General features: G+C 40.1%; 1 protein-coding gene and 1 pseudogene across 1 annotated transcript in view; one reads left to right on the forward strand and one right to left on the reverse strand.

Annotated features, from left to right (window-relative positions):
* Positions 1-21515: 21515 nt before the first annotated feature.
* Positions 21516-21847, reverse strand: LOC100356885 (mitochondrial import inner membrane translocase subunit TIM14 pseudogene; annotated as a pseudogene).
* A 715-nt stretch (positions 21848-22562) lies between these two features.
* FRK (fyn related Src family tyrosine kinase) overlaps positions 22563-25883 on the forward strand; it is a 129577-nt gene continuing 126256 nt past the window's right edge. The window contains exon 1 of the mRNA XM_051854387.2: positions 22563-23873. Coding sequence (XP_051710347.1) covers positions 23503-23873 — 371 coding nt within the window. The 5' untranslated portion in view covers positions 22563-23502. The remainder of the gene's footprint in view (positions 23874-25883) is intronic.

Consider the following 25883-nt stretch of genomic DNA (forward strand, 5'->3'; position numbering starts at 1 on the left):
GCGTCAGTAATCTCCCTAGGCTCTAGTCATGAGTTGCCAAGGCTATGGAAGCCTTTTGAGTTCGCTGACTTCGATCTTATTCTGACAGGGTCATAGTCAAAGTGGAAGTTCTCTCCTCCCTTCAGAGAAAGGTACCTCCTTCTTTGTTTTTTTTTTTTTTTTTTTTTTTAACTTTTATTTAATGTATATAATTTTCCAAAGTACGACTTATGGATTACAATGGCTTCCCCCCCATACCGTCCCTCCCACCCACAACCCTCCCCTTTCCCACTCCCTCTCCCCTTCCATTCACATCAAGATTCATTTTCGATTATCTTAATATACAGAAGATCAGCTTAGTATACATTAAGTATGGATTTCAACAGTTTGCTCCCACACAGAAACATAAAGTGAAAAATAATAGATGATTTTTTTTTAAATGATGATGAAATCAGAGCAGACCTATTGTCATGTTTAATCCCAGTGAGAGTCAAGTTGGGAATTGATAATTTCTTTTTTTCTTTTCTTTTTTTTTTTTTTTTTACAGAAGATCAGTTTAGTATGCATTAAGTAAAGATTTCAACAGTTTGCACCCCCATAGAAACACAAAGTGAAATATATTGTTTGAGTACTCGTTATAGCATTAAATCTCAATGCACAGCACATTAAGGATAGAGATCCTACATGAGGAGTAAGTGCACAGTGACTCCTGTTGTTGACTTTACCAATTGACACTCCTGTCTATGGCATCAGTAATCTCCCTATGCTCCAGTCATGAGTTTCCAAGGCTATGGAAGCCCTCTGAGTTCTCCGACTCTTATCTTGTTTAGACAAGACAAGGTCATAGTCAAAGTGGAGGTTCTCTCCTCCCTTCAGAGAAAGGTACCTCCTTCTTTGATGACCTGTTCTTTCCACTGGGATCTCACTCACAGAGATCTTTTGCCAGAGTGTCTCGGCTTTCCATGCCTGAAATACTCTCATGAGCTCTTCAGCCAGCTCTGAATGCCTTTAGGGCTGATTCTGAGGCCAGAGTGCTATTTAGGACATCTGCCATTCTATGAGTCTGCTGAGTATCTCACTTCCCATGTTGGATCACTCTCCCCTTTATTTACTCCATCAGTTAGCATTAGGAGGTACTAGACTTGTCTATGTGCTCCCTTAGACTCCCAGTCCCTTCACCATGACCAACTGTGAACTGAAACTGATCACCTGGAACAGTGAGATGGCATTGGTACATGCCACCTCGATGGGATTGAATTGGAATCCCCTGGTATGCTTCCAACTCCACCACTTGGGGCAAGTCAGCCTGAGCATGTCCCAAATTATACATCTCTTCCCTCTCCCATTCCCACCACCATGTTCAACAGGGATCACATTTCAGTTAATTTTCAACACTTAAGAATAACTGTGCATCAATTACAGATCTAAACCAGTCATATTAAGTAGAACAGATAAAAAAACTACTAAGAGGGATAATGTATTAAATTGTTCATTAACATTCAGGGCCATGCTGATCAAGCCACCATTTCCCATAGTGTCCACCTCACTCCAACAGGTTTCCCTCTTGGTGTTCAGTCAGTCGTCACCGATCAGGGAGAACATATGGTATTTGTCCCTTTGGGACTGGCTTACTTCACTCAGCATGATGTGTTCCAGATTCCTCCATTTTGTTGCAAATGACTGGATTTCGTTGTTTCTTACTGCGGTATAGTATTCTAAAGAGTACATATCCCATAATTTCTTTATCCAGTCTATCGTTGATGGGCATTTAGGTTGGTTCCAGGTCTTAGCTATTGTGAATTGAGCTGCAATAAACATTAGGGTGCAGACCTCTTTTTTGTTTGCCAATTTAAATTCCTTTGGGTAAATTCCAAGGAGTGGGATGGCTGGGTCGAACGGTAGGGTTATCTTCAGGTTTCTGAGGAATCTCCAGACTGACTTCCATAGTGGCTTGACCAGTTTGCATTCCCACCAACAGTGGGTTAGTGTCCCTTTTTCCCCACATCCTCGCCAGCATCTGTTGTTGGTAGATTTCTGCATGTGAGCCATTCTAACCGGGGTGAGGTGAAACCTCATTGTGGTTTTGATTTGCATTTCCCTGATTGCCAATGACCTTGAACATTTTTTCATGTGCCTGTTGGCCATTTGGATTTCCTCTTTTGAAAAATGTCTATTGAGGTCCTTGGCCCATCTCTTAAGTGGGTTGTTGGTTTTGTTTTTGTGGAGTTTCTTGATCTCTTTGTAGATTCTGGTTATTAACCCTTTATCTGTTGCATAGTTTGCAAATATTTTTTCCCATTCTGTCAGTTGTCTCTTCACTCTCCTGACTGTTTCTTTTGCAGTACAGAAACTTCTCAATTTGATGCAATCCCAATAGTTGATTTTGGCTTTGACTGCCTGTGCCTCCTGGGTCTTTTCCAGAAATTCTTTGCCTGTGCCAATATCTTGAAGGGTTTCTCCAATGTTCTCTAGTAACTTGATGGTGTCAGGTCGTAGATTTAGGTCTTTAATCCACGTTGAGTGGATTTTTGTGTAAGGTGTAAGGTAGGGGTCTTGCTTCATGATTCTGCACGTGGAAATCCAATTTTCCCAGCACCATTTATTGAATAGACCGTCCTTGCTCCAGGAATTAGTTTTAGATCCTTGATCAAATATAAGTTGGCTGTAGATGTTTGGGTTGATTTCTGGTGTTTCAATTCTGTTCCATTGGTCTATCCATCTGTTTCTGTACCAGTACCATGCTGTTTTAATTACAACTGCCCTGTAGTATGTCCTGAAATCTGGTATTGTGATGCCTCCGGCTTTGTTTTTGTTGTACAAGATTGCTTTAGCTATTCGAGGTCTCTTGTGCCTCCATATAAATTTCAGCACCATTTTTTCCAGATCTGAGAAGAAGGTCTTCGGTATCTTGATTGGTATTGCATTGAATCTGTAAATTGCTTTTGGGAGAATGGACATTTTGATGATATTGATTCTTCCAATCCATGAGCATGGAAGATTTTTCCATTTCTTGGTATCCTCTTCTATTTCTTTCTTTAAGGTTTTGTAATTTTCATCGTAGAGATCTTTAACGTCTTTGGTTAAGTTTATTCCAAGGTATTTGATTGTTTTTGTAGCTATTGTGAATGGGATTGATCTTAGAAGTTCTTCCTCAGCCATGGCATTGTCTGTGTATACAAAGGCTGTTGATTTTTGTGCATTCATTTTATACCCTGCTACTTTGCCAAACTCTTCTATGAGTTCCAATAGTCTCTTAGTGGAGTTCTTTGGGTCCCCTAAATACAGAATCATGTCATCTGCAAAGAGGGATAGTTTGAGTTCTTCCTTCCCAATTTGTATCCCTTTAATTTCTTTTTCTTGCCTAATAGCTCTGGCTAGAACCTCCAGAACTATATTGAATAGCAGTGGTGAGAGTGGGCATCCCTGTCTAGTTCCAGATCTCAGTGGAAATGCTTCCAACTTTTCCCCATTCAATAGGATGTTGGCTGTGGGTTTTTCATAGATTGCTTTGATTGTATTGAGGAATGTTCCTTCCAAACCCAGTTTGCTTAGAGTTTTCATCATGAACGGGTGTTGTATTTTATCAAATGCTTTCTCCGCATCTATTGAGATAATCATATGGTTTTTCTTCTGCAGTCTGTTAATGTGGTGTATCACATTGATTGTCTTGCGCACATTAAACCATCCCTGCATACCAGGGATAAATCCCACTTGGTCTGGGTGGATGATCTTTCTGATGTGTTGTTGCATTCTATTGGCGAGAATTTTGTTGAGGATTTTTGCATCTATGTTCATCAGGGATATTGGTCTGTAATTCTCTTTCAGTGCTGCATCTTTTTCCGGCTTAGGAATTAAGGTGATGCTGGCTTCATAGAAAGAATTTGGGAGGACTCCCTCTTCTTCGATTGTTCTGAATAGTTTGAGAAGAATTGGAGTTAGTTCTTCTTTAAACGTCTGGTAGAATTCAGCAGTGAATCCATCTGGTCCTGGGCTTTTCTTTGTTGGGAGGGCCTTTATTACTGTTTCAATTTCTGTCTCAGTTATGGGTCTGTTTAGGTTTTCGATGTCTTCCTGGTTCAATTTAGGCAGGTTGCATGTGTCCAGGAATCTATCCATTTCTGATAGGTTTCCCTGTTTGCTGGCATACAAGTCCTTGTAGTAATTTCTGATGATTCTTTTTATTTCTGTGGTGTCTGTTGTTACATTTCCTTTTTCATCTCTGATTTTATTGATTTGGGTCTTTTCTCTTCTTTTTTTAGTGAGTTGGGCCAATGGGGTGTCAATTTTGTTTATTTTTTCAAAAAACCAGCTCTTCGTTTGGCTGATTTTTTGTAATGTTTTTCTTGATTCAATCCTGTTGATTTCTTCTCTGATTTTAATTATTTCTCTTCTCCTACTAGATTTGGGTCTGATTTGCTGTAGGTTTTCTAGATCCTTGAGGTGAATTGAAAGCTCATCTATTTGGTGTCTTTCCAATTTCTTGATGTAGGCACCTATTGATATAAATTTTCCTCTTAACACTGCTTTTGCTGTGTCCCATAAGTTTTGGTATGTTGTGCTGTTATCCTCATTTACTTCCAGAAAGTTTTTGATTTCTCGTTTAATTTCTTCTATGACCCATTGTTCATTCAGGAGCATGTTGTTCAATCTCCATGTGTTTGCGTGTGCTCTAGGGATTCCTGAGTTACTAATTTCCAACTTCATTCCTTTATGGTCTGAGAAGCTGCATGGTATGATTCTAATTCTTTTGAATTTTCTGAGACTTGCTTTATGGCCTAGTATGTGGTCAATCCTAGAGAAGCTTCCATGTACTGCTGAGAAGAATGTAAAATCTTTAGCTGTAGGATTGAAAGTTCTGTATATATCTGTTAGATCCATTTGGGCTATAGTGTCGTTTAAATCTACTGTATCCTTGTTGATCTTCTGTCCGGATGATCTGTCTATTTCTGAGAGTGGAGTATTGAAGTCCCCCAGTACTACTGTATTGGGGTCTAAGTCTCCCTTTAAGTCCGTTAATAAATCTTTTAGATAAACTGGTGCCCTGTAGTTAGGTGCATATACATTGATAATTGTTATATCTTCCTGTTGAATTGATCCCTTAATCATGATATAGTGTCCCTCTTTGTCTCTCTTAACAGTTTTTGTGGTAAAGTTTATGTTGTCCGATATTAAGATGGCTACGCCCGCTCTTTTTTCATTTCTGTTGGCATGGTATATCTTTTTCCAGCCTTTCACTTTCAGTCTGTATGGATCTTTGTTGGAAAGATGTGTTTCTTGTAAGCAGCAAATAGATGGGTTTTGTTCCTTAACCCAATCAGCCAATCGGTGTCTTTTAACTGGACAGTTCAGGCCATTCACGTTCAATGTGACTAATGATAAGTGGTAACTTTGCCCTGCCATTTGCCAAAGATAAGTTCTAATATATGCTTTGAATTCCCTGTGATCTTTTGCTGTGAGGTTTCCTTCCTTGGTTTCCTTCCTTTACCTTCTTTCATATTGATGACCGTGTTTCTGTGTTTCTGTGTGTAACACATCTTTAAGCATCTTTTGCAGGGCTGGACGAGTGGCAACAAATTCTTTCAATTTCTGTTTGCAATGAAAAGTCTTTATTTCACCTTCATTCACAAATGATAGCTTTGCAGGATATAATATTCTGGGCTGGCAGTTGTTCTCTCTTAGTACCTGGGCTATATCTCGCCATTCCCTCCTAGCTTTTAGAGTTTCTGATGAGAAGTCAGCTGTGAGTCTGATTGGAGATCCTCTGAGAGTAATCTGACGTTTCTCTCTTGCACATTTTAGGATCTTTTCTTTATGTTTCACTGTGGAGAGTTTAATTACAACGTGTCGTGGTGAGGATCTCTTTTGGTCGTGTTTATTAGGGGTTCTGTGGGCTTCCTGTACTAGGATTTCTCTGTCCTTCTCCAAACCTGGGAAATTTTCTGCTAATATCTCACTAAAAAGGCCTTCTAATCCTTTCTCCCTCTCCATGCCTTCAGGAACTCCTAGAACCCGAATGTTGGGTTTTTTAATAGTATCCTGAAGATTCCCGACAATATGTTTCAGATTTCTAATTTCCTCTTCTTTTCTTTGGTCTGACTGTATCCTTTCCTGTTCTCTGTCTTCTAAGTCCGATATTCTCTCTTCTGCTTCACCCATTCTGTTTGTAAGGCTCTCTATTGTGTTTTTCATTTGATCTATTGAATTCTTCACTTCAGTCACTATCCCAGTTTCCTGTTGTACTAGTTGTTTTGTTTCATTTTGATTCCTCCTTAATATTTCATTTTCACGAGAGAGATTTTCTATCTTGTCCATTAAGGATTTGTGTAGTTCCAGAATTTGTTTTTGAGAACTTCTTAATGTTCTTATCAATTTTTTGAGATCTGCTTCTTGCATTACTTCTATGTCATCATCTTCATAATCTTGAATTGGGGTGTCTTTTTCATTTGAGGGCGTCATGGTGACTTCCTTGTTTTTATTACCTCGGTTTTTGCGTTTGTTATTTGGCATATTGGAGATATTTGGTTTCTTCACTGTGGTGCTTTTTCTTGTTATACTATGACTCTAGATTAAGTGGACTATCTGTTTTTGATGGAGCCTTAGGGCTTGAGATGGGTGTGGCCTGAGAGCTCTGTTTGTTGTGCCAAAGGTGACACTCCCAGGTTAGGCGTGGTAAATCTCTCTCTCTCTCTTTTTTTTTTTTTTTGATTCAAAAGGGAAGTAATTCCGCACAGCTGAACGAAGTTGGAGGTAGTTAGCAGGCAAATGATATACCCACAGGAGCCAGAGATCAGAAGCTCTTTCCCAAGATCCCCACAGGGAATCTGTTCAGCCCTCAGAGTGGGCTCAAATTCTCCTTCAGCCTCCCACTGGGTTGCCAAAGTTACGGAATTGTAGCGTCTCTGGAGAGTGCTCACGTGAATTCCGTGAGTTCTCTCCCCCACCGTCTCTTTTTTCACAGTCTCAGTTCAGTAGCACCACAAATTTACTAGCTCCTAATCTCCTGTTAATTCGCCCCTCCCAGAGTCAGGTTTTTCTGCTAGGCTCAGGGCCGGTGCAGACCTGAGGTCGCTCTGCTTATGACGTATGTCCAAGATGGCGCCTGCTCTTTGTCTTGCTCGCCCTTGAGAGGTGAGCGGAGAGAGAGAAACCCATGTCCGTACTAGTCACCTTTTTTTTTTTTCTCTCTCTCTCTCTCTCTTCCAGTTAGCCTTGTGAACTTCCCCCCCTGGGGGTCGTTCCCTCTAGTCTCCTCTCTCCGCTTGCCTGCCGGTGTCTCGGGCTATTGAGGTTCGGCTCACCTCGCGTTCCAGCGCTGGTGTGTTGAGTCTGCCGCTGATGTCCCGAACTGTGGGCTCCCACGCTCTCCACGCAGGTCCGCTGTGAGTCACGCGTTCCGGAAGAGTTTCTTCTGCTGTTTCCTCCCCTACTCTTCCTTGAACCTGCAGTATCTCCACTTTTGTTAAACTATCTCTCCCCAGACTATCAGTGTGCTCCCTTCCTATTCCGCCATCTTGCTGGAAACCCGGTACCTCCTTCTTTGATGGCCCCATTCTTTCCACTGGGATCTCACTCACAGAGATCTTCCATTTAGGTTTTTTTTTTTTTTTTTTTTTTTTCCTACGGTGTCTTGGCTTTCCATGCCTAAAACACTCTCTTGGGCTCTTCAGCCATATCCGAATGCCTTAAGGCTGATTCTGAGGCCAGAGTGCTGTTTAGGACATCTGCCATTCTATGAGTCTACTGTATATCCCGCTTCCCGTGATGGATCGTTCTCTCCCTTTTTGATTCTATCAGTTAGTATTAGCAGACACTAGACTTGTTTGTGTGATCCCTTTGACTCTTAGACCTATCAGTGTGATCAATTGTGAACTGAAATTGATCACTTGGACCAGTGAGATGGCATTGGTACATGCCACCTTGATGGGATTGTATTGGGATCCCCTGGCATGATTCTAACTCCACCATTTGGGGCAAGTCTGATTAAGCATGTCCCAAATTGTACATCTCCTCCCTCTCTTATTCCCACTCTTATATTTAACAGGGATCACTTTTCAGTTAAAATTTAAACACCTAAGAATAATTGTGTGTTAATCACAGAGTTCAACCAAAGGTACTAGAACAAAGCAAAGAGAAAATACTAAAATGGATAAAATATTGCATTGTTAGAATACTTCCATTCATATCTATGAGAATACCAAAGTAGATGGGTATTTGAAAAGCTCATCTAAAATTAAGTTATCAGAAGGGCTGTAACAAATTTTGACCAGTTATTGTTCTCCAAGGGACCATTACCTCATCTCATTATATAAAATTATTTTATCTATTGGAACTTTTTAATGCATTTTGCAGTTTTGGACTATTTTGACACCAAATCTCAACATTAAGTATCAAAGGTTTAAAACATTCATTATTGATCTACTGGTAGTGGTACAGGTATAATTTTTACTTTTGTTCAAATGAGTTTTTTTAAAAGATTTATTTTACTTATTTGAACAGTAGAGTTAGAGAGAGAGAGAGGGAGAGACAGAGATCTTCCATCCTTTGGTTCACTCTCCAAATGGCTGCAACAGCCAGGGCTTCGCCAGACCATAGCCAGGACCCAGTAACTTCATCCTGGTTTTCCATATGGGTGCAGGGGCCCAAGAACTTGGTCCATCCTCTGCTGCTTTCCCAGGTGCATTACCTAGGAGCTACATCAGAAGTAGCCATCTGTGACTCGAACTGGTGCTTATGTGGGATGCTAGCGTTGAAGGTGGTTGTTTAACCCATTACACCATAAAGCCAGTCCCTCATGTGAAATTTTAAATTGATAATTTGCTGAGAAAATATATAAGATGGATGGGTAGAGGGATGTAGCTGGAGAGGCTGAGGACTATGAAATGATAGATGAAATAGTTATCATATGGCAAGAAACCCTGGGAAAAAGAAATGTTTAAAAGGCTTTTGTCAAGATGTTTTCCTGTTCAGATTGCAATGTACAGTCTCTTTCATGTATGCATGGAACCATAGTTTTAGCTAAATACTGTATTACTAAAATAATTTTTGAGCTGGATATGTGGTATACATTTTGCTTTTGTTTGGGGGTGGGGGAGGAAATGAGCTGGGAATGAGGTTATTTTCTAAAACTGTACTCAGTGGTTAAAGAAGAGGTCAGGAGTACCCAGGCAGACTGGTTACATATTTTTCCAATAATAGCTAATATTATTGGGCACAACCAGACCGTAGACAGGGAGAGAGATATTTTAGTGCATTTTCTCATTTAAGTCTCACAACTATTTTATGAGGTCCATGCTATCATCAAGGAGTTGTTAGCATTTTACAGATAAGAATCTGAGACTGAGCAGTCAATAACTTCTCCAAACAGGCATTCTTATCCACAAATCATCCTACCTCCCTGTGGCGGTGCCTGGGAAATCCCCTTCCAGGAACACCAATTTCAGGGCCATGCTATTGCATGCATTTCTTCATGCAGTTGTGATTATGATTTTACTGTTCTCTAATATACATTTAAAAATCTTTTCCACAGACAGTACTGGTTAAGAATGAATCCTTTGACAGGAGTTAAACCCTCAAAAGAGGCACAGCTCTGCTAATCTTACTTTGCACATAGCACTTGGAATGAGCCAAGAAACATGAATGATTAATAGCAAGAAACACACTGTCATCCTACATATGCTCACATTCACTTTGCCCAGTCACAATTTTCTGTCTCAAGCTTGTTTAAAATATCAGAAGAAAAAAGCTTAAAATAAAGAGACCAGAGATTTCCAGGTTCTTCCATTTTCTCTGATTCAGGGGATCTGTGATGGTTCTAGAGAGGAACAAAAGGACTGGAGTGACTCCTTGGTATACTGAAATAACTTTGTGGCTTAGTAGTTGTGAACCTTGACTGATGAAGTATTTGTTTAATGGACAAGAAAAAAAATCACCTGGGTGAACCATGAACACCTCTCTGTTTTAGGAAAGCTTCATCACCTGCTTCTAGGAGATTGTACATACAAGAATTTTCAGTCCCTTGGGAAAGCAAATTCTCTGTGTAAGCTTACTTGCAGATATCTTTAGAACACTTTTTCATTATCTTACTAAAATCAAGATATACTCTGCCTAATTCATGTTTTGGACAGTGTTAAAGAAAAAAACCAAATCTCTAATAAATATTTTTAAACTGAACTATTTTATTTGCAAGCAATGGAAATCACATCTGTAAAGAAGTTCACTGAGTACTTCCCATGGGGAAAAGTCATGAGTTCTTATGGGTTAGAATTGACGTTTCATAGTTATGCTCCTTCAGCACTGGAAACATATCTTCTGCATAGGATGGATTGAGTGCAGTATTCAGTGTTTGCTGATGTTTTATGTAGTCTGTTGTCCTTGGTTAGGGAAGACGTTATAGCTGTGGACAGTAGGGATCTGGCATGCCAAGGCTACTTAAACATTACGTCCTCCAACAATTTCAGCAGATTAGATAAAACCATTTGTAGTAAAACATAGCATTTGGCTTTCATATCTCCTAAGTAGGAATGCTTTCCTTCATAATAGAAATTCTATATGAAAAATGAAATTTTTAATTTGGCATATTTTTTTCGTTTTTGAGCCAACATTGGCTCCCAATAATCATTGCTTTCCCTTAAGTTCCAAATCTCATGCAGATACATCTGGTCTTCTATTTTCAGTCTGGAGATTATACTCTACGGCCAAGAAAACTGAGATAAATTTAGAATTATGTTGTTACCATCTGCTCAAATACTGAGGTTATTCTTCCATCATCATCATTATCATCACAATCATTATTATTGTAATTCTGCTCTGAATATAACTTAAACTTTCCAGAACATACTTGATATTCTTTGACTCAATCTAACGGCTTCTTGTCATTTCTTCTAGTGTCAAGCTAGTGTCTGGGCCCATAAGAGGTAACTAAATGAGGGATTAATGGAGGCTAAGATGAAACATATGAAGGATTCCAAGGTATTAGTCTGTATAATAGCCAAAGAAAGTAACTGAATGTTGTCTTGAGGAGAAATTAGAGAGTAATCTGGTGAATGATATCAAGACTCAAGTCCAAAGATTAGGATGAGATATTTTTGGTCAGTTTATTTAATGTCATTGGGCAGGACAGCTGAAGCCTAAATAAATTTCCATTAAACTTAAGAATGCTGTAAATCCAGTTACCAGCTTCTCTGCAGTAATAACCAGACATCTCATTCAGCCTTTGGTATAAAATAATCTTCAAAAAGGAATATTTCCAGGGGGAGGAAGGGAATATCATTATGTTCTTAGAATTGTATCTGTTAAAGACTAATTAAAAATTAAAATAAAAAAGTATAAGAAAAGGAATATTTTCATTTTTTTCTATAATAGTGAAACACAACTGATCTTACAATTAAGATAAGTGATCTCAAATTGTCTTCTAGAAATATTTTCCCAATGAAACAGCATTATCTTTGTATCTATTGCATTTGTACAATTTTATCAATAAATTCATTCTGATAACAGGTATTAAATAACAATTATTGAAAGATCATCAATTACAAACTAAGCTCTGGAGGCATGGAAAGTAAAGAGGGTGAATGAGGCCCTCAAGTCACTGGAAATATTTTTCTGTAGGAGAGACATACTAAATAGGCAAACAAAGAAATAACACATACTCAGATTGTGATGAGTGCTGGCAAAAATCACAAATACAGTGTATGGTATATTAGTTCCCTGGGGCTGCTGTAATAAAATACCAAAAACTGGATGGCCTAAAATAACAGAATTGTATGTTTCACAATTCCAGAGGCTAGAAGACTGAAATCAAGGTATCATAGTACCATCCTCTCTCTCTTGCTAACCTCTCCTAGTTTGTTTGTTTGTTTGGAAGAATTATACAGAGAGAAGGAGAGGCAGAGAGAGAGAGGTCTTCCATCTGCTGGTTCACTCCCCAGATGGCCACAACAACTGGAGCTGTGCTGATCCAAAGCCAGGAGCCAAGAGTTTCCTCCAGGTCTCCCACTTAGGTATAGAGGCCCAAGGAGTTGGGCCATCTTCCACTGCTTTTCCAGGCCATAGCAGAGAGCTGGATTGGAAGTGGAGCAGCCAAGACTCGAACTGGCGCCGATATGGGATGCCGGCACTGCAGATGGTGGCTTTACCTGGTATGCCACAGTGCAGGCCCCTCTTCTAGATTTTGTATTTGCTGGAAATTCTTGAAATTATTTGGCTTGTCTATGCATCATTCCAGTCAATGGCTATCTTATTCCTGTGTATCTTCACATGACTTTGTTTCTGTGCATGCTTGTGATCAAATTTCTCCTCTTTATGAGGACACATGTTGTATTGAATTAGGGTCTACCCTAATGACCTGGTTTTAAATAAGGGTTAGGAATTCAGTGTATCTTTTTCAGAGGATACAATCAATTTATAAGATATACAAGAGTAAAGTTAAGTTGGATAGTTTTGCTACTTTAGACAAGGTGCTTAGGGGAAACCTCTTTAATGACATATTACTAGGCTGAGGACTGAAGGAGCCACCCTCATGAAAGGTCTGAACAAGAATGTTATTGTCTGGGAGAATAGTGAGTAAAAATCTGTGATCAGAAGAAGACTATGACTGATGCCTTGGAAGGGGCATCATGCTGGCTGGACCATGGAGAGCCAGAGGGAAGACTAGGCTGGAACTAGCTTGAGCAGGGCTTTGTTACCAAAGATGTAGAATTTGGAATTTATTTTAAGTATACAGGAAAGGTATTGAAAACACAGATCGTACTGATATTTTACAAAGATTGGCTTTGCTGCTGTTTGGAGAATAGATTGAGGTAGAGCAAGTGTGTAAGCATGGAGATGTGTTATGAATGAATGGAGCTGCACCCTGAGTTCTTCTGAGGATACAAGAAATATAAAACATAGACCTAACTTTAAGGATACAGATGTATGCTTTGGAAACAACACAATTATACAGACTACATGATATATGAGTATTACGTATTATATTCTAGGAGATGAATAATTAGTTTTCGTTTGACATTTATTTATTGAGTCCTCAGTTAAGTATTCAGCACTGTGTCAATACTGAAAACAAAAGAAGACAATAATAAGTATTTAAAGAAGTTATAGTGGCACAGACATGAAATAAATGACAGAAATGGGTATAGGGTGTGGGGCAGCACAAATGAAGGAATAGTCAATTCTATCTAATACAGAGGTTAGGAAAAAATTGATAAAGATGGAAATATGTTATTCTGGGTCTTTTTTTTTTTTTTTTTTTTTTTTGACAGGCAGAGTTAGACAGTGAGAGAGAGAGAGAGAGAGACAGAAAAGTCTTCTTTCCGTTGGTTCACCCCCCAAATGGCCGCTATGGCTGCTGATCCGAAGCCAGGAGCCAGGCGCTTCCTCCTGGTCTCCCTTGCGGGTGCAGGGCCCAAGCACTTGGGCCATCCTCCACTCCACTCCTGGGCCACAGCAGAGAGCTGGACTGGAAGAGGAGCAACCGGGACAGAATCCGGCGCCCCGACCGGGACTAGAACCCGGTGTGCTAGCGCCTCAGGTGGAGGATTAGCCAAGTGAGCTGTGGCGCTGGCCTGTTCTGGGTCTTAAAAGATAAACAAGTAAGGATATTGTTATATAAATGGAATAATACAATATTTAATATTTGGGGATCATCTTTTTTTTTCAATGTGATTTCCAGTAGATTTATCCAGGTTGTTGTTTATATCAGTCATCCCTTTTATTACTGAACAGTTTACTTTAGTATGTACTGCAGTTTGTTCAAGTATAATCCATTGTTGGGTTGGTCATAGCTTGATATATTATAAATCAAACTGCTATAAACACTTGTGCAAAAGGTACTGTATGAACATAACTTTTGATTTCTCAGGAATAAATGTCCAGTAGTGTAATTACTGTTATAAATAGTGGCTACCTATTTAGATTTACTTTATATGTTTTACTTATAAAATTTAGTTTTACTTTAAAAATTGCATACTGTTATCTAGAGTAACTGCACCATTTTACATTCCCAATAGCAATGTATGAATGGGAAGATAGCACTATGCACTGACAGTAGATCCAGTTTCTCAGCATCATTACCATCCTAATTTCAGTGATTTATTATTTTTAATTTTATTTATTTTGACAGGTATGTAGTGATATTTGATGGCTTTATTTTTTTCCTGATGATTAATGAGGTTAAACATCTTTTTGTTTGCTTGTTTGTTGCTTGTTTAGTGAAATCTATATCCATCTCTTTTGCTCATTTTCAGACTGGATTATTTGGGTTTTTATTGTTGACTTTTGAGGATTCTTCAGATTTGTACGTTTTAGATATGAGGTTTGTAAATACTTTATGTATTTCTCCCATTGCCCTTTCATACTCCAAACAGGTCCTCTTGCAGAATAAAGTTTTATTTTGATGAAGTCTTGTTTATCAATTTAGCTTAGTCTTAGATCTTGAAGATTTCTCTTAAATTTTTTCTAAAAATTTTTATGGTTATACCTTTTACATTCAAGTCTATGATCTGTTTGAGTTCAATTTTGTTTAAAATATGAGTCCTAGGTTGAAGTTGAAGTTTATTGTTTTTGTTCTGTGTAGTTTCATTTTTAGTCTCTGGATATCCAGCATCATTTGCTGAAAAGGCTATATCTTTCCTTGATTGAATTTGTTTCTGCCTTTGTCAAGAATCATTCAGTTAGGTGTATTTTTGTTGATCTATTTCTGGGTTCTATATTTGAGTCCATTGATCTATATGTGCCTATTAATTTTAGGATTAGTATTTATTATTATAGCTGCGTGTTTAATATTAGGTGGACTGATTGCTTACATTTTCTTCTTTTCATTAAAGCACTCTAAAAGGATATAGTAAGGCAGTTGTATATCCTTTTAAGATCACTTTACTGGGCGTGGCACTGTGGTACAGTAGGCTGACTCTGCCTGTGGTGGCGTGGTTATTCTATATGGGTGCTGGTTCCAGTACTGGCTGTTCTTCTTCTGATCCATCTCTCTGCTATGGCCTGGGACAACAGTGGAAGAGGGCCCAAGTGCTTGGGTCCCTGCACCCGTATGGAACACCCAGGAGAAGCTCCTGGCTCCTGGTTTCGGATTGGCACAGCTCCAGCCTTTGAGGCCATCTGGGGAATGAACCAGCAGATGGAAGACCTTTCTCTCTCTCTCTCTCCCTCTTTCTCTCTGTAACTCTGCCTCTCAAATAAATAAGTAAAAATCTTTTAAAAAATCACTTTACCTATGAAATAGAGGTTGGTGGGAGGGGTGTGGGACTGGAGAGAAATAATTATCAAGTTGGAAATTATTAAAAAGTTGAGGAAAGAGCCAAAGAGGCCAAGAATTAAGGCCCAGTCTCTGATTGAGATGTGATTTTAGTGTGTACCCAAGGTTTCATGTACTAAAATTTAATCCCCATTGTGAAGTAGTAAGTCAATAGAAACTGAACTGATTTTTTGAGAGGTGGGGTCTTTTGAAGATAATTAGGAGTGATAAGGCTGTGATTGAACCCCAGTGGTTTTATAAGGAGAGGAAGAGAGACCAGAAAAGGCATGCTTTTTTGAGAGCACTCCTTGTCTCTTGCATGTGATGCTTTGTGCAGCCTCAGGACTGTCTTCAAGACAGCCATCCAGCAGATGTGTCTTCTTGACCTCAATCTCCAGAACTAAGAGCCAGAATAAGCCTCCTTTCCTTTTGAAGTTACCAGGCACTTCATATAGAGTAACCAAAAAAAAAAAAAAAAAAAAATCAGTCTTATACAGACAGCATCAATAGGGTAGAAAGCAAATGAAGAGAATAGATGTTAAACAATTCAAAAATCATAAAATTTAGTTATTGACCAGTTATAGGGCAGTAAAGAAAAAAGAGGATTTTAGGTTGTTTCCAATTTTCTAGTTTGACATGATCTTTTAGAGGAGTTATTTGTTTATTTGAAAGAGAGTTGCAGAAGAAAGAGGGAGAGATTGAGAGAAAAGAGAGATTTTCTATCCACTGATTCACTCCCCAGATGGCCACGACAGCTGAGGCTGGGTCAGGCAGAAGCCAGGAGCCAGGAACTCTTCCCAAGTCTTCTTTTTTTGACAGGCAGAGTGGATAGTGAGAGAGAGAGAGAGACAGAGAGAAAGGTCTTCCTTTTCCGTTGGTTCACTCAATGGCAGCTGTGGCCAACACGCTGCAGCCGGCACACTGCGCTGATCCGAAGCCAGGAGCCAGGGGCTTCTCCTGGTCTCCCTTGCGGGTGCAGGGCCCAAGGACTTGGGCCATCCTCCACTGCACTCTCGGGCCACAGCAGAGAGCTGGCCTGGAAGAGGGTCAACCGGGACAGAATCCGGCGTCCAGACTGGGACTAGAACCCGGTGTGCTGGCGCCGCAAGGCAGAGGATTAGCCTATTGAGCCGCGGCGCTGGCCTCCAGGTCTTCTATGTGGGTGACAGGATCCCAAGCACTCGGGCAGTCTTCCAGTGATTTCCCAGTACATTACTTGGGAACTGAATCAGAAGTAGAGCAACTGTGACTCAAACTAGTGCTCATATGGGAAGGCAGCATCTCAGGCAGTGGCTTTACTCACTGTGCCCTGACATGATTTTCACCTAGGCAGAGAATACATAAAAATGAGAGTTTTTGAGAGAATCATATGAATGTTTTGGGACCTGTTGAATTTGAAGTTGAGATGGCTTGGGATTTTCTGGAAGATATGTCCACGATGCCATACTATATGGGTTGGGATATGTAAGACTGGAACTTACTAGCAGTTGAAGCTATGGATGCAGAGGGTCTGGCCACCAAGTAGTATGAGCAGAGGAATAAAAGAATCCACCCAAAAATTCCAGCTAGAATTCCTAATCAGCGTCAACTCTGAGGAATGATGTTGGTAGAGGAAAACCAGTCTTCAGAATGCCGAGGATTATCGGCTAATGGAATAAACTAAGAGGACAGTATTATGACATAGAATATCTACCTATCTTTGTCAAAGGAAAGAGGTCAAGTGAAATAAGACTGGAAAAAGAATGATTTAAGTTGGCAAAAGGGCAAAAGGTCAATTGATGACCTCTGGTGGACCAACCTCAGTGGCATGGGATGAAGTTAGATAGTAGTTTATGAAAGAGAAAAACTTAAAAAGGAAATATTCATTATTTCTCTGAGAAGTATGATTAAAGAAAGAAGGAGAGAGAGGTTGGTGGCTATAGGGGGATAAAATATTTAAGAGGTTTTTTTTTTTCTGTTTTCTTTCCTTCTTTTTTATATTTTATTGTTTTCTTTTTAATGCTTGAGAGATTTGAACATGACCACATCCTTATGAGGAAAGCACTTTGAGAAAGGCACTTACAAAGAAAGGAAACAATAGAGCTAATTGATGTAATCAGACCCCACAAGGGGGCAATACTAGAGTTTAGGCATGCAATTTCACTGTCTTCTGTTATTGAAAGCATATCGGTTATGGCTAGTTTTAGCTAAATGTAGCAAAAAACCAAAATAATCATATCTTAATTAGACAGAAAACAATTTGTCTTCCAAACAGCAAACAATTATGAAGGAAGGTATTCCTGGGCCTTAGGGATACAAGTTGCTTTTTTTTTTTTTTTTTTTTTTTTGACAGGCAGAGTGAACAGTGAGAGAGAGAGACAGAGAGAAAGGTCTTCCTTTTCCATTGGTTCATCCCGCAGTGGTCGCTGCGGCCAGCACGCTGCGGCTGGTGCACCGCGCTGATCTGAAGGCAGGAGCCAGGTACTTATCCTGGTCTCCCATGGGGTGCAGGGCCCAAGCACCTGGGCCATCCTCCACTGCACTCCCGGGCCACAGCAGAGAGCTGGCCTGGAAGAGGGGCAACCGGGACAGAATCCGGCGCCCCGACCAGGACTAGAACCTCGTGTGCTGGCGCTGCAGGCGGAGGATTAGCCTATTGAGCCGTGGCGCCAGCCTACAAGATGCTTTTATGTTTTCATTTTTTCCATTTTTAAGGTCATCTTATGGTCCAAGATAGCTGTTCCAGGTCTAATCATTTCAACTGAGTTCTATGAAGGAGGAAAGAGAAAATCAGGAGTGAATAAGAGTAGGTCTCCCAGCTGAGTCTGCCTCCCTTGTGGATTTTCCTGAAACCTTACCCAGTGACTTCTTAGATTTGTAAAAATAAGTTTCTATCATAAGGAAGAAAAAAAATGGGCATTGAGCAAGCATGTAAAATTTCTTTTCTAGGATGAAAGAAAGTATTTGCAAATGTAGATACATTTTTTTGATTTAAGAAAAGGAAATTGAATTAAAGTCAAATAGTTCTGGAATTCCTGTGAATGTCAATGACAAGGTCATTGGAGACAAGGGGTATCCACAGAGACCCTGAGAATAATGGTAGACGATTTGGAATAATGTTATGAGAAATTGAAGAGAACTGCAGCTGACCAGACTGGCGTATAAAAGAATGCTGAGCAATGCTGAGGGCCACCAGGAGTAGGAGGTCACTAATTTGTTTTGCTATGAAACTGAGTAGCTGTGGGATTTTCTGTATCAGTGTTCAGCAAACCAGAGAGAGGAGTAGGGTTAAATTCTTTCAGTGTTGTGTACATTGAGGTCAGAGATTGAGGGAGCTAGAAAAGTTTCAGGAAGACAGAAATTACTTTTAGTGGGAATGATAGAGGACCTGGAGGAGGTATGGGATTTTTGTTGAGATTTTGAAATGTAGGCAGGAGTCTGCTAGGAGGGGAAGAACTACTAAGCCAAAGAAGGTCAAAGGAGACAAAGTCAGATACGGGAACAAATAAGGCCTATTGGAAGACCCAGCATACCAATTTGGCTCAGTGGAAGGGGGAATGTAAGTCTGTAGAGGGGGATGTTGAAAGGGCATATCTGATAAGGAGTGGATAAAGTACAAATTCTTTAGCCTTGAATTCCAAGCTGCAGTATCTTCTAGGCAATGAGGATCTGTTGAAGGCTATTTTGCAAGAGAGTGATTAAGAAGATTAATGTGGTGGCAGTTTTCTATGTGGATGAGAAGGAGAGTGACTGCAAGCAAGAAAACTGGTTTAGGAGGCTGGCAAAGGAACCCAACATTCAGGAACAGTAAGGGAGGAAAGGAAGGCATTGAGAAGCACTGAGTAGCAATCTCTAATGTGTTGCAGCAGAGGTGAGACTTGAACCTAACCTGGAAAAATGACAGTAGGGTCCTTAGGGGAGAGGAGGATGAACAGATGCAATGGGCAGAGGTCTTGGTCCTCAGGTGGCTGTTCTTTGTTCCATGGCAAAGGAGCAGAACTGAGAAACTGTGAAGTTGGAGGAATTAACCAAGCTTTGTGTATCATGCTAAAGAGTTTAGATTTTATTCCGGATGCATGGGAGGTTCCTGAAGGATTTTACATAGGCAGATCATATTAGATTTTTTTTCATAGTCAGCAAAATTGAGGATTTGCAGTCTCAAGACTCTGGAGTCAGATTGAATCCAAGGTATTATTCATAATTCAGCTGCTTGCTTGGCTTTGTAAACTTGAGTGAGTTGTGTAACCTCTCTAGCCTTAGTTTCTTCTTTTCTAAATTTAAAAATATGTTTTTCACAGGTATTATTTTTTATTTTGTGTGAATTGAATGATGTATCACTTTTAGCGTTCTTAGCAAAGTGTCCTCCAGAACTGATAGCTATTCTTACTAGTAGTCATATTACCTCCATCATGGCTGCAATTATAAAAGCCACTTTATAAACTATTATAAACTCATTCATCTTGATGTGCAAGATGAGTCATGATGGGTATAAGGTTGAGGATGGGAGACCAGTTAGGAAGTCTCTTGAAGAATCCAGGAAGGAATATTCTATTTTCTCTATAAAGCACAGCTGTCATTCAGAAGGGATTAAAAAATAGTTTGTGGAATAAATGAAAAGGAAGGCTGAGCGGAATTTAGTGATTGATTAGCTCAAAGAAACCCGGGAGCGAGGAAAAGACGACTGCAAGGCTTCAAGCTTGGGTGACTGAAAATTCCGGAGCTATCGACCCCAGGAATCCCTCACCTTCCCCACCCCTTCGCTTTGTTTCTTAGGCCATTGCTCTCCTGACATCTTTGGACGGTTGGCCGCTTTTTCAATTTCATTCGCTTGCTCAGTGACTGTACTGTGCAGGTTTGCTGCTTTGTCTTTTTCCAGAGTCCCTTGTCACAACCATAGTGAAGGCATATTTGAAGTTGCAACCTTCAGAATTTTGAAGTCTCAAACCCTACTCACAAATTGGGTTTGAATACATCTCTCTGGTTGGTTACAAATGTGGATATTTTTTTGTTTTTAAAGATTTTAGATTCTTTTAAAAAAGATTTATGTATTTATTTTGAAAGCGAGTTATAAAGAGAGAGTTATAAAGATTGTACTAAGGCTGGATTAGTTATAAAGAGATCCTCCATCTACTGATTCACTCCCCAAATGGCCACAAAGACCTGGGCTGGGCTCTGCTGAAGCCAGGAACCAGGAGTTTAATCTGGGTCTCCCACATGGGTGCAGGGCTCCAAGGACTTCAGCTGTCCTCTACTCCTTTCCCAGACACAGTAGCAGAGAGCTGGATCAGAAGTGGAATAGCCAAGACACAAATTGGTGCTGATATAGGATGCTGGCATCATGGGTGGCAGCTTTACCCAACTACACCACAGTGCCAGTCCCACAAATTTGGACCTTACATCTTGTAGATGTTTCAGAAAGACTTTAGCATCTGTACCTCTGTTTAGGGGCACTGGTAGAAGCCCAGGCCTTTACAATTAATAGTGCATTTGGAACAACATATTCTTTATGATCTGACAATATTATGCAATTACTATTTACTTTTGCCTAAAATATGGAATTATATATACATTGTGTTTTAGGTCCCATGCCACTATAAAACAACAACAACAAAAAGCTAAATTTTTGGGTTTTCTAATGCTGCCATGTTGTTAGTTTTGCTCTGACTACAATTGGAGAAGCCTGGGAGGGTGACACAGAGCTGATTCTACCCAAATAATCTGCCCACCAATTGTACTTGCTTCTAACAAAAGGTTACAAACAGCAAGTGGGGGTGAGACCATGCTGCTCTGTTTTCTTTCTTTTTCTTGAGTTTGGTTCTTCTGGTTACTAAAAATGCCTTTTATTTGACAAAAACAGGGGTTTTGAGATTGTACTAAGGCTAGATTAGTTAGGTTCAAGGTTCTGAAAACACTTAGACTGTAAGAGAGAAGCTTTTGTTTAGTTTTGTTGTGTAGCTCTGAGGCATTTTATTATAGAAAGTTGGTATTCACATAAACTAATATGAACTGAAAACACATAATACGTTTTATTTTTCCACTTTTTGAATTTATATAAAAGCGACAAATTTCATATATACAGTTTTAATAGCACAATGATACTTCCCACCCTACCCTCCCTCCTTCCCTCCCTATAACCCTTCCTCCTTCCTTTCTTATTTTTCTTTTCATTTTTGCAGTGACATACTTTCAATTTACTATATAATCACAAGCTTAATACTCCACTAAATAAAGAATTCAACAAATAGAAAAATCACTGTTTCTCAGGATTATAGACAAGAGCTATAAACAATAATCAGATCCTAAAATGTCAATTCGTTTACTTCACTTTTTTAGCTAAACCATCTAGTAAGTCTTTAACTTCACTGATTTTGATTGCTCTGTAAGATCCTCCTTGGTCTGGGTGATTTAAGGGCGTAATAAGCATCTCTTGTTTTTCCTTTTTGAGCAGTAGGGTTTACATCTGGTGTTGATACTGCTTCTCTTTTGTCATCTTGTTCTGTAGTAGTCACCACTGAAAGCAGACTTTGGTAGACTTGGAAAAACTTGTTTTACTGGAGGCTCTATATACTTCTTCTCTTGTAAAACCTTACAGCCTGCAAATCTGGCATTGGCCACGGTCAGTCCAACTGCTAGCACCAGACAGGCCATTGACTCAGGCTCCGCTCCCACCAAGAATGTGGTTTATCCCAGACCAGAGGTCTTGGTCACCAACTCCACAACTTTACCAGAGAGCAACACAGCTATCAGGAAGCACAAAACACCCAAGCACAGGCACCCTTCCAAGACAGAAATTTTAAAATAATGCCTTATACAAAAAAAGTGGCAAATCAGAAAGAATTTTGCAATGCTCTCTACTACTCCAAACGGCAGTGCGATCATCTGTCCAGACTTACTGTGCTGTTGCTCTTGTGATCCAGGGCCCAGGCTTGTGAGACAGCAGTCCCAAATTAGGCAAAGGAGAGCAAAATCCCCATTTTGTCTCTGGATGACTGTCCTGATCCCAACCTCATTAATTCCAGAACTGCTGCCAACAACAAGTAAGAACTAGCATAGACCTGGAGGTCGCAGTTGAACAGAAAGAGCCTCTACAGCAGCACACAAAGACCCCTTCTTCTACTCTTTTTTTTCTATTGGTTGTGTGTGTGTGTGTGTGTGAGTGTGTGTGTATGAGAGAGAGAGAGAGAGAGAGAGAGAGAGAGAGAAATAGTACTTAAAGGATGGGAAATAAGCATCTGTGGGAAAAGGCAGTGTTTTAGGTTCTCATGGTTTTCATCAGCTGCTCTCTTACTTTTTCAGGATATACTCTGAGACTATTAAAATCTATTCCTAGTGATAAAAAAAAAAAAAAAAGCAGGGACTCAGTGGTGCCTTCTCAATTGCCCTGTGTCTAGCAACAAACACCTAAATGCTTGTATTTGTCCTTTGCATTTCCTGTAGTGGTGGCAAAGCAATCCTACGCATATGCATATTTGTGTGTGTTGGGAGGAAGTGGACATATCTCTGCCCTGAATTTTGGTGTTGGGAACATTTGTAAGACAGCTACCTGGGCTGGCCTGTTTCTCCAGCATGAAGTGAAAGGGTTGTGGGTTTTGAAAGCAACTTTAACAGTTTGGCTTCCCTTTAAGGGGGCTGGTCTATCTTGGGTGTGGGAAAAGGGAGGGGTAGAGAGAACTGGAATCCCATTTAGATCACAGACAAAAAGAAACCAGGAAGTAAAGGGCGATTATTACAGCCTGCACATAGTTCAGCATGTTAAAGGCAATAGCCTGTGCTGGTTGGTTATTCATTAGCAAAAAGGAAGGAGCAGTGAGGATTAGGACTGGTCAAACAACAGGAGCAGACTGGAAGCAGAGAGAGAGCACCCAGCAAAGACAAGGTGTGGAGATTTTATCTGTTAGTGTCTTGTTAACTTTTCATCGGGATGAAAGGCAAGATGGCTCTTTTCTGTTCTCAGATGTTTTCCTAGACAAAGCCTTCTTAATTTTACTTTATTTTTGTTGCGGGATTTCTAAGCAGACAAGAAGTAAAGGCATCTTCCCACAGAGCAGCCGCCCAGCTCCCACTGTTTTGCTAGGGGGCAGCGGCCACTGCCTCAGAAACCAAGCGTTGGCCGGCCGGTGAGTCTCTCCAGGCAAGGCTTCACGCAGCCAGGTCTGCTGGACTTTGTTGAAAAAGAACTTTGCACACTCTCAAAGTATGGTAAGGTGGTGCTGATGTCAAAGCTGCCTAGTGGAAGAACAGAAAGAATTGCCTAGACTGAGGAGGGGGAGAAGACCCTCTCCCCTTCTCTCCACCAGGGCACAATGGGCAACGTACTTCTAAGGCTCTGGGCATATTTGGAGCCATGTCTCCCTTGCTTGTCCCAGGAAGCAGACAAACCCGTGGTGATTGAGAATCCAGGAGCCCGTTGCTCCCCTGAAGTCCCTCAGTTACAGAGGCAGGAGCCTGAGAGAAGCCAGGGCCCGTACTTTGTGGCGTTGTTTGATTACCAAGCTCGAACTGCAGAAGACCTCAGCTTTCGCGCGGGCGACAAGCTCCAAGTCTTGGACACTTCTCATGAGGGCTGGTGGTTGGCCAGACATTTGGAAAAACGGGGAGATGGCTTCGGTCAGCAACTGCAGGGATATATTCCTTCTAACTATGTGGCAGAGGACAGGAGCCTGCAGGCAGAGCCGTGAGTAATACAAGCCCACACTTTGTTTCTCAACTCTCAGATGGTGACGGGCATGATTTTTCCTTCCCACCTATCTACAGTCCCCTTATTTAAAGTGAATTACTTAGAAAGTATGAGGAGGTATTTGTAAGAATTTACTAATTCAAACACAACTCCCAGGATAAATGCTTGCAACTGGCAGGTAATTGTTGTTGAAATGACTTCAATTATAGTATTCATACCCGCAGGCTCTGGGTGATTTTAATCAAGGTAAACAAAAGGCCCTTTTAGTACTCTGCCTCTTGTTTGGCTGTAAAATAACTCATACCTCAGTTTCACAACACAACTGCATTTAATTTGCAGATAAAGCATAGGAATTCCGTAAACCACACTTTTAAATCTAAAGTCCAGCTTTATAGTTTTTTTTTTTTTTGTAACTTTTGAAGAATTCCAGGGTAATACATCAACTCTACCCCTAATGCTAAACCTAATCCCTTTCAATCTGAAAGGCACACACATGGCTAACTGACATATACAATGGCATTTAGACAATGCTGATTTTCCAGTGGAATCATCTTGGACATTTTTCTTTGAATTCATAAATCTTGAGGTATGTTCCCCAAATTACGCTTTTTACCCCCTATTATGATTAGAAACTGGCCAGCTGCGTACATTTAGAAAGTTTAACAACTAAAATGATACAATAATCTCCCAGAAGAGGAAATAAAGACTTTATCTTGGTATTTAAATAATCCTGTGAATTATAGTAGAACAAAAGAGGAGAGTTCTATGCGCTGACATATTGCATCCCTACAAGCATTCCTCCTTCTTTCGCTTTCACCCTCTGTTCTGCCCTCTCACCATTCATCCATCTTAGTGCCAGGCACAGTAATAGGCCTGGCGACTGGGGGAGGGAGCAAGTTCATGATAATGGGTTGAAATATGGAAAAAGGTGGTCTTTTCAATGGATACTTGCTGTCTGGTGAGTTGGGAAGCAGGTGGAGGTTGTTTTTGGCCCCAACCTTGTTGCCTCCTGATCTCAATGAAACACAGGACTGGAAATGTCTCTTAGGAAATGTAGTCATTTTATAGAATGTTTCCTTAATGGAGGAATCATTGGGAACTCACTCATGTCCTCATATAAGTGTTTCTTCTTCATCTTTTTTTTTGGTGAGCTTTGACATTCCTTATGCTCCTAAGTTATAAAATAAGGAATGGCCATTAAAGATTGCTGTTGATTTCCAAACTCACATGGTCATTTCTGAGATTCTTTCCAATGCCAAGAGCCTAGAAGTATTAAGCAGGGTCTTAATTTATAGGTAGATAGAAATAGTAATTTTCACTTTTGATGAATGGGATGAATTCATTCTCAAATGAGGAAATCACCTATGTGAATATTTGTTTTGTGTGATAATCTAGCTTTACTTATTCACTCAATGATTTCATATGTGCACCTACATGTTTTCATTGTTGCATGATTTCTGTGAAATATATAGTAATATGTATGATGTATATGCAATGTAACAGGTATATTATTAGACTAAATACTATAATATTAACTTCTGATGCCTTGACTTCGTAATCTACTAGTTTTAATTGTATCCTGCTTAGGGGCTCTGTTTCCTCATCTATAACGTCTCCAAGGTTGCTGAAGCCCCTGGATTTTTTGGTTATCTGGGAATACACACTCTCATGTTTCATATGCACTGGTTCAGCTACAATCATAGTGCATAGAATTATAAATGCTGAAGAAAACAGTGTGCTGAAACAAGATAAGCAGCCCAAAAATGATCACTTTTTGGATGGAGACTTGACTGTACTGTCCTTACTAATTTAGATTTTCTTTGCCTGCAAACACAAAATAATGCTTCTAAAGTATTGTGGTTATTTTTTGATTCTCAGGGGCCATCTGTAGCCAAGAATACTTTTTCCTCTTCATATAATTCCTGACCTTTCCTCCTGGACTTGGTTCTCGGCAGTGTTCCCATCTGTCACTACCCTCCTAGATCGCTGAGTGAGGTTCCCTTGGGA

The sequence above is a fragment of the Oryctolagus cuniculus genome, chromosome 5, assembly GCF_964237555.1.
Source record: "Oryctolagus cuniculus chromosome 5, mOryCun1.1, whole genome shotgun sequence".
Classification (NCBI taxonomy): Eukaryota; Metazoa; Chordata; class Mammalia; order Lagomorpha; family Leporidae; genus Oryctolagus; species Oryctolagus cuniculus.